This window comes from Gorilla gorilla, chromosome 5, assembly GCF_029281585.2.
Source record: "Gorilla gorilla gorilla isolate KB3781 chromosome 5, NHGRI_mGorGor1-v2.1_pri, whole genome shotgun sequence".
Lineage (NCBI taxonomy): Eukaryota > Metazoa > Chordata > Mammalia > Primates > Hominidae > Gorilla > Gorilla gorilla.
The window spans coordinates 18,106,960-18,122,348 of record NC_073229.2 but is presented as its reverse complement, the minus strand read 5'-3'; the positions used below and the strand labels follow the sequence as shown (position 1 = coordinate 18,122,348).

Genomic DNA, 15,389 nt, shown 5'->3' with positions numbered 1-15,389 from the left:
ATGTGCGTGAAGAAATTGAAGAACATTCTTAAATTTTCATTTTGAGGCCGACTGAGAGCCAGTTATAGAGAACATAAACAGTGACAGAAATGAAAAACAATAAAAGAAAACTTCTCATTTCTTTTTTTTTCTTTTTGACCTGTATAGAAATACTCCTTTCACCATTTGATTCTCGAAAGGAAATAGTGGTGGTGTTACTTTCTGTTTCTCCTCAGAAAACTCTAAAGCATGGGGTACAGCCTGCCAGCAGGGGAGGGAGGGGAGCTTGTGTTATTATTAATGCCTTCTTTCTCTCTTTTATTTCAATTTCAGGTGTCAGAAACTATTTAAAAGAAGCACTGGTGAATATAATTGCCGTGCATGCAGAGGTAAGGTATCATTAGATGTTCCTAAGAGATATGGATAACCAAAAAAAAGAAAAAAGAAAGATGCAAATTTGATTATTTTTATGGTGGTCTTTTTTTTCCCTCAGAATGTGTCTTGGGTATAAATAAGATACAGTTCAGCTCTTGCTCGCACTGTCTGTCTGTCTCTCTCTGTCTCTGTGTGTGTGTGTGTGTGTGTGTGTGTGTGTGTTTAACTGTGAGTCTTTCTCTGAAGTTGTATGTTTTCTTTGATAATTCCAGCTAAATTCATTAATATTTGAAAGGTGAAGATAGACTGCAAGAATGTTTATCCTTCAAAGAATAGTAAATCCCTTATCTTGGAAAATGAATTAACTTCTTTTTAGCCTGTGTACAAATAAGCACTGGTATCTGATTCCTGTAGCAGTGGCTGGGATTCCAGAAAGGCAGACACTGCTTAGAAAGAGACTCGGGGCAGGCCGACACTGGAACAGATGCGTGGTTTCCTGTCCGTGGTTGACTTAGGGTCATGCAGACAGTATTGCTGCTTCTGGGCCATGCGAAAACTTGCTCTCACTTGACACGCTTTCATCTTAAGCTTTGTGTTAACATCCTCAGTGAACATCCTGGTTAGGAGGACTCTTCTGAGGAACATTGAAAGAAGAGACCAGAGCTACCACCATGATCTGTGGCTGCCTGTTTTCATTCAGTAATTTCAGGATTTGTTACTCACTGCTTTGCCAACACTTTGAGAGTGGCTGTGGCTCACAGACTAATGGGGGACCAGATAAAGTGGGGCAGATCAAAGAAGCTACCATTCAATCGTTTCCACCATTGCCCAGGTGCCTCTTGGGCGACAAGCATTCAAGAAGGGTGTTTTTAGGTTTATGCCACCTGCTGCATCCAAAAGTATCTGAGGCCATCAAGGTAAACTGAAAAAACATGGTTAATTAAGAGTGAAACCCAAATATGACCAGGGAAGACAAAGATAACACTACCTGGTTCCTAAATTTGGCTAGAAGTTTGAAGCACCAAGAGCAGAAAGAAAACTATAGAACGTTACAGTTTCCAGTTCTTATGAAAGGGAAACATACAAATTCATCTCTAACAATAGAGTTCTTATATGATTTAACTCAGGCAGGAAGTCACCACATAGATCTTTTTATAAGGAGCAATATTTTTAATTGTGATCTTATAAAAAATATAAAAATTCTGTTTTTGTTATGGTAGCATCCTATAGAATTTGAGCCCAACGTGCAAATTTAGGTGCAGTTGTTGCAAGCATTTCTTCGGTAGGTGGGCAGAACTGTAAGATCTGTGGAAATTGTAGTGATGGTGCTGATTCCTAGTGAGGCAGCTTTTATTAATGTCTTTTATCAATTGCCATGGGCTTATAATGACTGAAAGGAGAATTTCATTCATAGTATTTACTATTTGCTATATAATCTTAAATTGCCAAAAATTTCCTTGGACACTCAAGTTATGTTTGGGTTAATTCAAATATTTAATGCTAGTGGCTCAATCTGAAAAAAGGAAAAGCTTAAAAAGAAAATATGATTTACTGTCATTTATGAATCAGCAGAGTCAGATGTTTCAGTAAATCTCCAAAGACAGTAACTCTCAGTTTGAAAGTCTCAGACTTTAAGGTTTGAAAATAATGTAAGTCAAATAAAATGAAATACATATTTAGTACAGTATGTGTAAAATTGTGGAGGGGGGGCTTGTTCTCCAATACAGAATGGGGTACCCCATATGAAATGGTGTTTGTCAGAGTTTAAGGAGAGTCTCACACAATATTTTTTTAAATTGTGGTAAAATATTGACCCAGTATGTTCTTATTTCTCTAATTTCTTCTTTAGAAATGTTTCTTTCCAGCGAAAGGGGCAAGAGGCAAAAGAAATGTTCAAAACAGTTTTTATTTTGTCAACATCAGTAATGCCTTTCAAAATTATATTTGCCAATATTGTATTTTTAAGAGAATTTTTGTTGTTAATCAGTCAATAGAATTTAAATATGTCTGTATCTTCCTTTCATTTATAATTTTGGCCTTTTAAAAATGACTTAGAAGTCCTATTGATTTTCTTTTGTTTTGTTTTGAATGTTACTTTGTCTTTAACAAATTCAAGTCAAAAAGCCCCACAAAGCACCATGTCTTCCTATTTCAAACCAGGTGTTCACCATTTCCAAAGAACTGGTCCCTCGGGTACTATCCAAGGTGATAGAAGCAGTTTCTGAAGAGCTCAGTCGACTGATGCAGTGTGTTTCATCCTTCAGCAAAAATGGAGCTTTACAGGTAACAAAATCATTCAATTTCATATTGAACATCTGTTGTTATTTAAAGCATATAAAATGTTTTTAGTCATCAATCTTATGATATGACAGTCTTCTTTTAATGGATCTACTGATTGAAGAAGTTCATATTCTTTCTTGCATAAGCCATACCCATGAAGCATTGTCTACAAGTTTCAGAGTTTCTGTTTCTTTACAGTAGTGCAAGATCTTAAAGACTTCTGCCAAATTATCTGAATGCAGAATCCTTCAAAAGTTTTGTGATTTTTATTTTTATTTTCCAACTATCTTCATGACATTCCGTTCCACAGGAAATTTTTAACAACTTGCTTTTAATAAGTCTTTCGAAAGCATTCAGTGCAGTTTGCATAGAAACAACAAATAACTGTCTCTTTTGTTTAAATTACATAATTATAACTGCCGTAAACACCAGTTGACTTTGGCATGCACATAACCAGCTGGTAGTTGCTAGGCGTGCCTGCAGATGGAAGCGTGCGCTTCTGCCTGGGAGCTCCTCATGTGATGGCTGGCAGCATGGCAGTGAGTTTCAAAAAGCAGTGCCCTTCCTCTTCCAGCCATGGCTGAGGAAGCTCCTATCAGGCCAGCCCGCCACAAATAACAACTGTAAACTTAAATATCAAAAAATAAAATTTTTTTTTTAATTTTGAAAAAATCCCTGAAGACACCAGAGAACGACCATTGGTGGGCAGATTCTAGAGGAAATGGCACCCGCGTGAATTTCTTATTTCTTATGGATTTTAACCTAAAGGCAGGTCCAGGAGTGCCTAAAACTCCAATACAAAACGTGCTTTCTGGCTCGAAAAACAGGCTTTGGAGCAGCCACAACTACGGCTAGGTGAGAGAGGTATCCCATAGAGGAGTCTCTCCATCTGCATAGTCAGACTCCACTCCAGCCAGCCCAGCAAAGGCTAGAAGAACTGAAGTAAGAATTGGATGCTGCCCAAGAGCCAAGAGTTATTAGAGTCCAAATAAGTTAACTGCTTGCTAAAACAAACAAATAAAAAATCAACAGTCCTTAGAGATATATTACAGAATCCAGAGTCTCCACAGCATAACATTCACAATGTCCGGGATGCAAATTTAATTGAATTCAAATTTAATTGAAATGCACAAATAACTGGGAAAACATGACTTATTCCTAATACAAAACATGATCACCTGAAGCCGCCCTTAAGATGACCCAGGTATTGGAATTAGCAGACAAGGATTTTAACACAGCGGCATCAGATGATGTAAAGGAAACTGCGCTCCTCATAAATCAGTAGGTGGGAAATCTCAGCGGAGAAATAGAAACCCTAAAACAGGAACTAAATGGAATTTCTGGAATGGAAAAACACAGTAGATGAATTTTTAAAAATCTACTAGATGATAATAGGATTTTTAAAAAGTCAGTTAACTTGTAAACCAATAGAAATTATCCAGTATGAACAACAGAAATAAGGATAATTGGGGGAAAAAAGCAAGCGGAGCTCTCGACCTGTGGGACAATGTCTCAATATCCAGCATGCATGTAATTAGATTTTCAAAAGTGTAAGAATGACCCGTCAGCCACATGAAAGGATGAACAACATCGTTAGTTAGCAGGGAAATGAAAATTAACACTACAATGCGATGCCATCACACATCCCTCAGGATAAAAATTAAAGACTGACTCTAGCAGACGTCGGCAAGAATGTGATGGAAGTAGAGCTCTCACATGTCGTCGAGGACGCGATGTAGCACCTACTTAGGGAAGAGCTCCTGCACTTTCTTCTCAAACTAAGCATACACATACGTACCCTATGACCCAGCTATGCCGATCCTAGTTATTTAAGCAAGAGAACTGAAAACGTATTTTCAGTTTCGTATATGTTGTATAAATGTTACAAAACATATTTGTAAGAATGTTCACCATGGATTCGAGACACAAAACATATTTATAAAAACGTTCAGGCCGGGCGCGGTGGCTCACACCTGTAATCCCAGCACTTTGGGAGGCCGAGGCTGGCGGATCACGAGGTCAGGAGATCGAGACCATCCTGGCTAACACGGTGAAACCCGTCTCTACTAAAAATACAAAAAATTAGCCAGGCGCAGTGGCGGGTGCCTGCAGTCCCAGCTACTCGGGAGGCTGAGGCAGGAGAATGGTGTGAACCCGGGAGGCGGAGCTTGCAGTGAGCCGAGATCGTGCCACTGCACTCCAGCCTGGGTGAAACAGCGAGACTCCGTCTCAAAAAAAAAAAAAAAATGTTCACCATGGGTTCGAGAAGAGCCTGGGCAACATAGTAACACCTTGTCTCTACAAAAAAAAAAATTGTTTTAATTATCCAAGTGTGGTGCTGTGTGCCTGTGGTCCCAGCTGTTTGGGAGGCTAAGGTGGGAGGCTTGCTTGAGCCCAGGAAGTCAAGGCTGCAGTGAACTGTGATCGTGCTACTGCATCCAGACTGGGCGACAGAGTGACACCCTTTCTCAAAAAAATAAGAATGTTCGTAGTCAATTTTATTCATAATCAAAAACTGAAAACCCAGGTGTCCATCAATACAGTAAATAAACTAATATATTCATACAGTCAAATACTATTCCACATTAAAGAGAATAAATTACTGATACAGCGCAGTGAATCCCAGGAGCATTATGCGGAATGAAGGAATCCTTACACAGACATATACGTATACTGTATAGTTTTCATTTACATGAAGTTCTAGAACAAATAAAACTAACTGTGATGAGAAACTCAGAACAGTGGCTTCCTGTGGGTGGTGGGGGTTCCTAGGGTGGGGCCTTAGGGAGCGTCACAGGGTGCTGGTTCTGTATTGTGATCTGGGTTTCCATCACAGGTGTATACATCAGTCAAAACTCGTCAAATGCCACACTTCGAGATTTGTCTGTTGTGTAGTATGTACATTCTAACTATAAAAAAAAAACGGGTGCAAATAGTCCACTGTAGTTAATGATATGCACACTGAGGTGGATCAGAACTACAGGACTGAGTGACGGATGGAAGCCATGTGGTCATGTGAGGCTGTGTCACTGGGAGAGCCTGTGAGTAAACAGGCATTCACTGTAAAGTTCTTTCAGAGCCTCCATACATTTGAAATTTTTTCAAAATACATATTTGGGAAAGAAGAAGAGCAGAGAGCACTTGTTAATTTGGTTAGGGGAGAATCTGTTGCAAAAGCTTCTGCTGTGTTTCCATTTGCCACCAGTTTTCTCTGAAAATTGATGTATCAGATCTTTGATATTATAGTTTAACTTGAAAGGTCATGGTTATTATAATAGTTCCATCACAGGAGATGAGTAGTATAAACTGTGTAATACTACAGATGAATTAACAGGCAGTCGCAGTGGCTACTGTGGGCCTCAGCAGTCTTAGAATTTTAACAGGCATCTGCCCTCTCTACACATTACCTCCGTAATCCATTTATCTGATGGCTAAACCACTCTCAAAAGCAGCAGGGAGAGGTTGGGAAGTGATCTCAGAATTAGCTGGAAAATTTTTTCACATACACGTCCAGAAACTACTGGCCACCAAACTGTTCCAGCCTCCAGTTTTTGAGACCTCCTCAGGCCTGGACAGACATGTGTATTTTGAAAAAGGTCGTGAGTCTAAACTCCCGCTTCAGTCTCCCACTGAGAATGACTTTGAGAGCTTCCTTCCTTGAGGCCATAACTCTAAGAGGGATAGCAGGTTAACCTTTGATAGGCAATTAGGTGCCAAACTCCAGAACTGTCCTGAGAGCTTGGTGAAAAGGGGAGTGACAGTTTGGTGATTTTGGCAGATCTTTTAGCATGATGTTTTCTGGATTACAGTTTTGTAGGTATTATATAGCTAACCACAGTTTTTATAATTGGCATAACTTACAGGTTAATTAAAACACTCTATCACCTTGATTGAATAAAATTTCTACCAGAAGATTGGTTTTGTAGTAATTTAATCTTTCTCCTAAAATGGTCAGCTGAAAGTTCTACCTTTTTTCCTGGTAGGTCTGTTTTTACCTATACTAGAATATAAACAAAATAGAGACAGAAATTGTCATACTTTCTAGCATTTGTAACTTTCTAGTTATATACTGTTTTTCAGGCTTCTAAGGGACTGAAAAAATGAAACCAAACAATTGCCTTCCAAACAAAAAGGTCACTGAATATCCTGTGTCATATATATCTGCTTTGATCTAGATGGCTTACAGAATTTCTAATAAACTGTGAAGAGCTGGCTGTGTCTTTTGTCATTGTTTTATGTTTTGTCCACTCCTTGAGAATAAGGGATATTTCTTTTAAATGTTCTCCTGTGTGTCCCACTCACTGTGGGCACCTACCTCAGAACATCAAGTTATCATCATCAGTGGGTCTGCTGGAGCTCCCAGGAAACTGACTTGTATGTCAGATCACACTTATTCATGCTTGCGTAGAAGTGAAAGCTTTTTTCTTAAAATTTTTATGAAGTATTTCACATAGCATACAATCTGTCTACAATAGAAAAAGAATATGCAATTCAGTGATTTTTAGTATATTCAAAGAGCTGTCCAGTCATCACCATAATCAATTTTAGAACATTTCATCCCGAAAGAAACCCCTGACCCATTAAGTCTAATCATTTGCCTCCCAAACAACCCTTTCTCCCTACAGACAACTACCAGTTGGCTTTCTATCTCTATGATTTGTCTACTCTGAAAATTTCGTATAAATGGAAACATGAAAATATGACCCTTTGTGACTGGCTTCTTTCATGTAGCGTAATGTTTCAGGGTTCATCCATGTTGTGACATATGCCAGTGCCTCGCTTCTTTTTACATATAATATTCCACTTCAAATATGCCACATTTTATTTATCCATTCATCAGTTGATGGGCATTTGTGTTTTTCCCACCTTTGATTAATATGCAGAATGCTTCTGTGAACACTCCTATACAAGTTCTTGTGTGGACATCTGTTTTTATGTCTCGTGCGTGCATACCAAGGAGCGGAATTGCTAGGTCATGTGGTTACTCTATACTTAATCTTCTGAGGAACTGCCAGACAGTTCTCCAAAGTGGCAGACATTCCTACCAGCAATTTTTGAGGGTTCCAATGTCTCTACATCCTCACCAGTATTTGTTATTGTCTCTCTTATTGATTATAGCCATCCTAGTGGGTGTGAAGTGATACCTCATTCTGTGGGTCGTCCTTTCACATTCTGGATGGTGTCTTTTGTAGCACTGGATTTTTAATTTTGGTGAAGTCCACTTTATCTGTTTTGTTGTTTATACTTTCGGCATGATTTCTAAGAAGGGTTTCCTAGCCTAAGGTCACAAAGATTTACACTGGGTTTCTTCTGATAGTTTCATAATTTTCTTACATTTAGATCTGTGATCCGTGTTAATTTTTGTGTTAAGGAAAGGATTCAACTTCATTCTTCTGCATGTGGATATCCAGTTGCCCTAGCACCATTTGTTGAAGAGACTGTTCTTCCCCCACTGAGTGGTCTTGGCACCCTTGTTGAATAGCAGTTGATCATAAATATGAGGGTATACAATATTTAAATATATTTTAGCTTTGGAGTATGGCTGAAGTCAGAAAGTCTGAGGCCTCTAAATGTGTTACTCTAAGATTGTTTTGGCTGTTCTGAGTGCCTTGCATTTCCTTATGAATTTTACAATCAGCTTGCCAGTTTCCATTAAGGAAAAAAAAAGCAGCTGTGATTTTAATAGAGATTGCATTGAATCCATAAGCATAGTTTAGGTTTTGAGATTAAGGCAGTGTGCCTGCAAGGGCATAGGTGTCAGGAAGCATGCCAAGCCACATCCTTACCTCTGTGGGACACGGGCCCTTTCAGGGCAGTGTTTCAAAGTGTCTTTCCTCTTGCAAGACTAAAAGAAAAATTAGTGGTTAGAGAGTAAATACAGATGGCTGGAAAATCATGACACAGTTTGTACTTTTCATAGTGAGATATCTAGTTCCCCGCCCTTACACAGTCATCCTTGACTACAAGTTAATTTTCAGTCAACGAACATTTTGTGGTAGCAAATTTCTTCGGACTGTTTTAGAAACTCTACTCATGACTGGCGGTCACCATGGTGGTATTACGCCAACCCCATCCTACGATGAGCAGGCTGGAGACCCTTCACCTTAGTACTTGTTTATATTTGATAATATAAATTTTCCTGTTGTCACTTTGTCTTTTTCTCATTTTCAGGCGAGACTTGAAATCTGTGCTTTGAGGGACACTGTGGCTGTTTACCTGACACCCGAAAGCAAGTAAGTGGCAGTGTTCTTTAGTTGAGTGCTCTATTAAAAATAAAGGTTGTCTTACTAGTCAATTCTGTCCTCTGTAAAGATGACTGATCAGAGCACATGCTCATGAATTTGTGATGTGATAAAGTTTATGTCAAGGCCACTTTGTAACACAATGTAAATGAAAGGGGTTTAATATTTTTTCATTTACTACTGACAAATCTTAGTCTTATAATACAGCAGAGTATGACATACTTCTTAAAGCAAAAGAGGATAAGAACTGAGTCTTAGTCTGTTCATAGCAGACTCTGAAGGACAGCTCAAGTGCTGTAAATATCAGTATAAGAGGAAGCCTTGTGGTTTCTCTGCAAAATTTTGTAGTGGAAATTTGATAATTTTTAGCTGTTTTGAATGAAAGTCAGATTTCCTACCATTGAAATATCAGTAGGTGAAGTGAAGCAGAACTACTGTTTGTCTGTGCAAAATTGTTTACTACGTGGGCAACATTACCTAGGAAATACTGGGTTATAGTGTTGATGTGCCTGAGAAGCCAAGTAGTATGCAAATGAAATGTTTGAGGACACTGTAATATGCTTACTCACTCATTTCCAGCATCTGATAACATGGCTTGCTATCATTCTTTACTGTCAGCTTTGCAACTGAAAATACTTTTTCCATTTTTTCCTAACAAATGAAGTTAGCCTTTCATTCCCATCGGTCACAGCTCACCAGCAGCCGTTTTTAGCGGGTCCCCATGTTCACTGTCTAGCCACACCTTTTCCCAGCCATCGTTTGTCTGCACAACATGCTAACAGGATGGAAAGCACCCAGCCCATGTTGGATGTGTGCACACTTCATGCAAATGCCTACTCTCTTCCTGCTGACTTAGAGTATAAGGTACTCATCTATAGAGGAAGTTTAAAATATTCTAGGCAAGCTTTTGAGGGTGTTAAATGAGAAAATGTGCCAAATCACTTTTTAATTTTCAGTACCCTGCCAATAATATGTAGTATGTTTATCATTATTGTCATACTGTCAAAACAATTACATCACATTTCTTTCAATTAATCAAAAAGAGGTTCATAAGAAACAAGCTGATGGTGGAGGTAGCGGCAGTGGCTTCCACACCAGGAAAGAGCCCGCTGAATGTGGGAAGGGACCCGAGTGCGCCAAGCCACCCATCCCACACCCCACCGCGCCCTCCTGGGAGCAGCTGGAGATGCCCAGCACCGGGTTTTATGACTCTGTTGGAACTTTGATTCAGTCTTTCTCTCTGTTGCTGTGACACTTGCCCCTGATTTGAGGAATATTGCTCAAAAACGTATTTCCTGGTAGATTGAGGATGTTTTTACAATGTAAAAGCAACGACCCCCTAAAGTCAAGAATTACATTATTTCTTCACCTTAACCAATCATAAGAGAGATAAAAGAACTGTTCCTTTGTGAATGGTACAAGTTAATTACCACACAGTCTCCCCTATGATGCTTTTCATTTGGTTTGGTAATTTTTCTAATACTTTCTCCTTGTAAAAGCTAAACATCCCAAAGTTTTCTTTTTAAAATCTCTTTCCTTTTACCTTCATGTAAAGAACTTATGTTGAATTTTTAAAGCATCTATATAGCTCTCCATTTTTCTACAAGTTTTAAGTAGACTAATTATTACAAGACATTGGCTGTAGATCAGGCCCTGTACAGGCCAAATACTGTAAACACCCCACTGTGTCATCTTTCAAAAGGTCATCCCCATTTCTTAGAGTAACTGGACTATCTCCAGTTATTTGTTTTGAAAAGACTCCTTTTAAAGTAAACATGTTCACATTAAGCTATCAACTAGCATCCTTTCGAAGATGTTTTTCCTTTAGCTTTTCAAGTAGCGTTTCATTTCCTATTTGAGTTTTTCTGACCCTGTTGCTACAAAGCCTCCACCTGGTAGCTACACCTTCGCTTTTACTTTTACTTTTTCTGTTTTTCACTTTTACTTTTTCTCCTGTTTCCTTGCTTCACTGGCTTTTATTGGCTTCTCAATAATTAAGGGTTGCTTAAGAATTTGTCAGCAGTGCTCCTGTGCAAGGCTTCAACTTCAGTGTGGCTGTTTGTTCCAGGTCAAGTTTTAAGCAGGCTTTGGAAGCCCTGCCCCAGCTTTCCAGTGGAGCAGATAAAAAGTAAGTCCTGTGCGCTGTTCTTAGGAGCCAGTTGAATGTGCTCAACAAGGTTTTGTTTCCTAAAATACCTTTTAAAAATAATGATTTGGATTCTAGGAAGAGCAGAATCCAAATAAGAATCAGAATAAGCAGATGTACCTACTTAATAGCGTTAGTAGGTACATCTCGTCACCTGTAACTTGCATGTCCTCTGAGTGACAGAATAAGGTAAGACCTTTCTTCTGGGTTTAGGAGAATTTAGAAGTTGGCTCATGTTTCAAGTGACTGGTATAGAAAAGGTCTTTAGAAAGCTATCTATGACTTATTCAGTAAACTGTATTAGTAGCATACATAAGAAGTAATGGAAAAAAGACAGCATAGTAAAATGCAGGAGTCAGTGATTTTTTCTTTAATCTTTGAGTAATTCAGTAGTATTTATTTTGTGTTCTATAAAATACAAAATGTTATGAAAGTAGATGTGCACATATGGCATAATAAAGTTTTATATATACATAGATATTTCATTAGACCACACTGATGATCTCAACCTGAATTTAAACTTTACTACTCATAGAACAGGAAACGGACCTAAGAGAAAATCTAGGCCAGGTAAATTTCATAAATATTCATAAATATTTGCCCAGGCTCCCCCGAGCTGAGGCAGTCTTCATTCCTTCACCACCCCCTCTGCACGTGGCTGCCGGGCCCATAGACAGGCACATGTGGTGCACTGACAAATGCTGGCACCGTGAATGCAGTGCAGACTCAGTGCAGGGCAGAGAGATCACATAGGCTGGGCCATGGGGGGAAGCTGTCACATGGCATCGACGCACAGAGGAGGCAGCAGACCAGCCCTTCCACCATCAGTCCCCGAGGGCATCGCCGCCCCGCCCCGCGTGCATCCCACGTGGGCGCATGGCGGCTGTGCAGACAGTGCCTGCACAATCAGCCCTTTCTTCCTTTTTCTTGCTGCTTCTCTAACTTCCAGCCTCTATTTGAATTGGTTCCAAACCCTGTTCATTTCTTTAAAATAAATATGATAAAAGATTGAAACAGTCACTGCTACGTTTCATATGTGGAACAGGGCTCAAAAGGTAGTGTGTCAAGAACAATACACACCCTGAAATAGCCGCAGGTCAGGCCTATATTTTATATTTGCTGTGGGGATATCATTCTAATATTGAACATTGTTAAACCATGAAATAATCTCTTGACCTCAGTACTGTTAAACCCAGTTCTTGGTTGCTGCATCCAAACCAGGAAAACTCTAAGATCCTTTCTAGCTTTAAAATTAGATGACTTGGGCTGGGCGCAGTGGCTCATGCTTCTAATCCCAGCACTTTGGGAGTCTGAGGTGGGCGGATCATGACTTCAGGAAATCAAGACCATCCTTGGCCAACATGGTAAAACCCCATCTCTACTAAAAATACAAAAATTAGCCGGATGTGGTGGCAGGCACCTGTAGTTTCAGCTACTCAGGAGGCTGAGGCAGGAGAATTGCTTGAATCTGGGAGGTGGAGGTTGCAGTGAGCTGAAATCGCGCCACTGCACTCCAGCCTGGGTGACAAGGGCAAAACTCCATCTGAAAAAAAAAAAAAATAGATGACTATATCAAATCAGTTGGGGAAACAGATTGCGATATCAGGTAGCAAAGCGATTTGCCTAGTGGAATGAGCCCAAACCCTGCTTCCCCTGGTGGTTAACTCACTGCTTTCGCTCCCCACTCTCTAATATCTGTTAATGCAAAATGAGAGGAAGGGAAAGTCAGCAGTGGCTGCTGGGAGATGGGGTTAGGGAAGAGGCTGACTAGAGGGGCAGCAGGGGAAAGGGTGCAGCCATGCCACGTGCTGTAGCCTGTTACACTCCAGTATGGCTTTGCCAGCATTCATAGAACCATCTAACAAAAAGTGAATTTGAAGGTGTGTAAATTATTTTAGAGTTGAATTTCTAAAAAAGAATAGGCCCAAACATCAGTGTGTATTAGGGAGGAATCTAATTAATCTTGGGAGGGGATAGGAAGGAGATGTTTCTGTACAAACATAAATATGTATATCAGTATATCCTATTTGATCAACTTCTTTGATTGATGTGTTTCTTTTGCTGAGTTAAGGATCCATAGATAGAACTTTTCAGCTGCCTTCTCAACACAGCAAGCCCAGGCAGAGCCGGGCACTGGCTCCCCTGGTGTTTTCTTGCGTTGCTAGGCCGCCCCATGTGTCAGGCTGTAAAACAAGTGTCTCCGTCCTACAGGTTACTGGAAGAGCTCCTGAACAAGTTCAAGAGTAGCATGCACTTGCAGCTCACCTGTTTCCAAGCAGGTTCTTCAACCATGATGAAAACATAAATATCTACCACATAAAAGAAGTCCAGGAAAATAACACATAATAAGACTGTTCACTCTCTAAGTACCCTAAAGGTATTTGGTGTATTAAACATTGGGTTTGCCATTTTTCTTTTTCTTCCTCTGACTTCGAAAATTGTTGGTATACATTTCAACTAAAATGACCTCATTTGAAATGCCCAGGAAGTATTTGTTTTGCCATTCTTACTAGATCAGATCCTGTATGACTTTAAAATACATTTTAAAATATATTTTGCATCTCAGCAGAAGGTTGAGTGCTGCAGGAAGAGCTGCTTCTGCAGGGAGTTTTCTGGAATGGCGTGGCACATATTGAAGCATTTCTCAGTGTCCCGTTCACGGAAGCGCAGGCAGCTCCCATGACACACGGAGAGACTGACTGATAAGAGATTTGGAAAGTTATATGTAGACATCTTTGGAGCTCTTACTGTCCTAAACTGTACAGCTGTGCTTAAAACCCTTATTTCATATAAATGGCCCTAAGTTTTCTAATTCAAGCAGGTTTTTGGAAAAATTTGTGGTCTCCGTTAAAATACATATTACAACTGGGGTAGATTATTTGTGGTCCAGGTGTCTGTGATTTAACTTTGCATTTTGCTATCTGATTTTTATTTTTCACAGGGCTAAGCACGAGCTTTCATTCTCACTCACTCTTAATTCGTTGTGCGTCACTTCACATGCACGTGTTGCAGTCCCCGAGGCCCTGTGTGTTATCTGTGATGGAGTGTGAATGTGTAACGGGCACTGTGTTACACTCACAGGTGTTGGCGGGGCGGTCGCAGACTTCAGGGTCCCCTAAAGGAAAGGCCAGGCTCCGCGTGGACGGCCAACTCCCTGCCCGCTCCTTCAGCAGGTGACTGTCTCTGCCACTTCTTACCTGCTGAAGGGTCTTGCTCAGTAGCTGGAACAATGCTGCTGTCACACAGTCTCTTCTCTGAAACTTCAGGATGCTCCTTGGTCACCAGGCAGTGGGAGCTGTAGACCAGCCGCATGCACTTGCCCCACATTCACTGCTGACTGGCTTCACTGGAATAGGTTCAGGTCACCGGGACTTCTCTCTCTCAGTCAGCGGCCCACCCAACTCCCTCATACCGTCGCATCTGAAAATTTTCAGAGAGGAATTCTCTTTGTAGTCGGCTTGTCAGGGTTTTCAAATTTTTCTATGGTTATTTTTAAATTTTTTTAAACGCTGAAATTAATGTCCTCATTAATGCAAGTAATTTTAGAGCACAGTGTAGCCATGTACAGTTTCCATTATTTAAAATAAATGTGTTGGTTCATTTGGTGTATGGGGGGACATCATGGTAACTGGAAATGAAAGTTTAATCTTTCACAAATGTGCTTGATAAAGCTGTTAAGAATTGTCTTTCCTAAGTATGTTAACTGTTGTATCTAACTCAACTGTGAGCTAAGTTTAAAAACTGCAATCATGAATGTTTGTGTTATTTTAAATATCTAGTACAGCACATTCAGCCAATAAAGAATCTGCCTTTAATGTAAGTTGTAACTTACTTGACATTTTTCCCTAAGTGTCTTTATTTCAACATTTTCATTTGCTATATAACTTTTCATATTTCTACTGTTAACACTCAAAATACTTACATTCTGGTTAACCCTGTATTGGTAAACACATTGTCAGAAACCATTTGTCAGGTCCTGCTAATTCTGTTTGCTGGGGACTTACCATGTGCGAGGCACACCATGAAGTGCCTCGTTGAATCCTCACAACAGCCTTACGATACACGTGGGCTAGCTTACCGCTACGTCCATTTAGCAGAGGAAGGAATCAGGGCTTAGAGAGAGGTTGGTGACTTCTGTAAGACTGCGAGGCAGGAAGTAGCAGGACTCATGTTCACACTCTGGCTCTGTATGTCCTTGACTTCACTACTGCTCAGCTCTTCCTTCCAGCGGAATATGCTTTCTGACGTCCATCCACCTGGGTCACAGCTCAGAGAAAGTTCATCAATTCCAGAGGCTAATAAACAGTAGCAACACGGAAACCGGTAGTGCTTTTATGGCTCAGAGTGGAAGGTAAAGGCCTAAAAAC

The 15,389-nt window shown here is 40.1% G+C and overlaps 1 protein-coding gene across 5 annotated transcripts in view; it reads left to right on the top strand.

Moving 5' to 3' along the window:
- Positions 1-14,853, top strand: part of EXOC2 (exocyst complex component 2) — a 205,147-nt gene extending 190,294 nt beyond the window's left edge. For all 5 annotated transcript variants that reach the window (XM_031012319.3, XM_055391044.2, XM_055391043.2 and 2 more), the window contains 5 exons: positions 313-368; positions 2,515-2,637; positions 8,806-8,867; positions 10,945-11,004; positions 13,234-14,853. In XM_031012319.3, coding sequence (XP_030868179.1) covers positions 313-368; positions 2,515-2,637; positions 8,806-8,867; positions 10,945-11,004; positions 13,234-13,327 — 395 coding nt within the window. In that variant the 3' untranslated portion in view covers positions 13,328-14,853. The remainder of the gene's footprint in view (positions 1-312; positions 369-2,514; positions 2,638-8,805; positions 8,868-10,944; positions 11,005-13,233) is intronic.
- Positions 14,854-15,389: the final 536 nt, after the last annotated feature.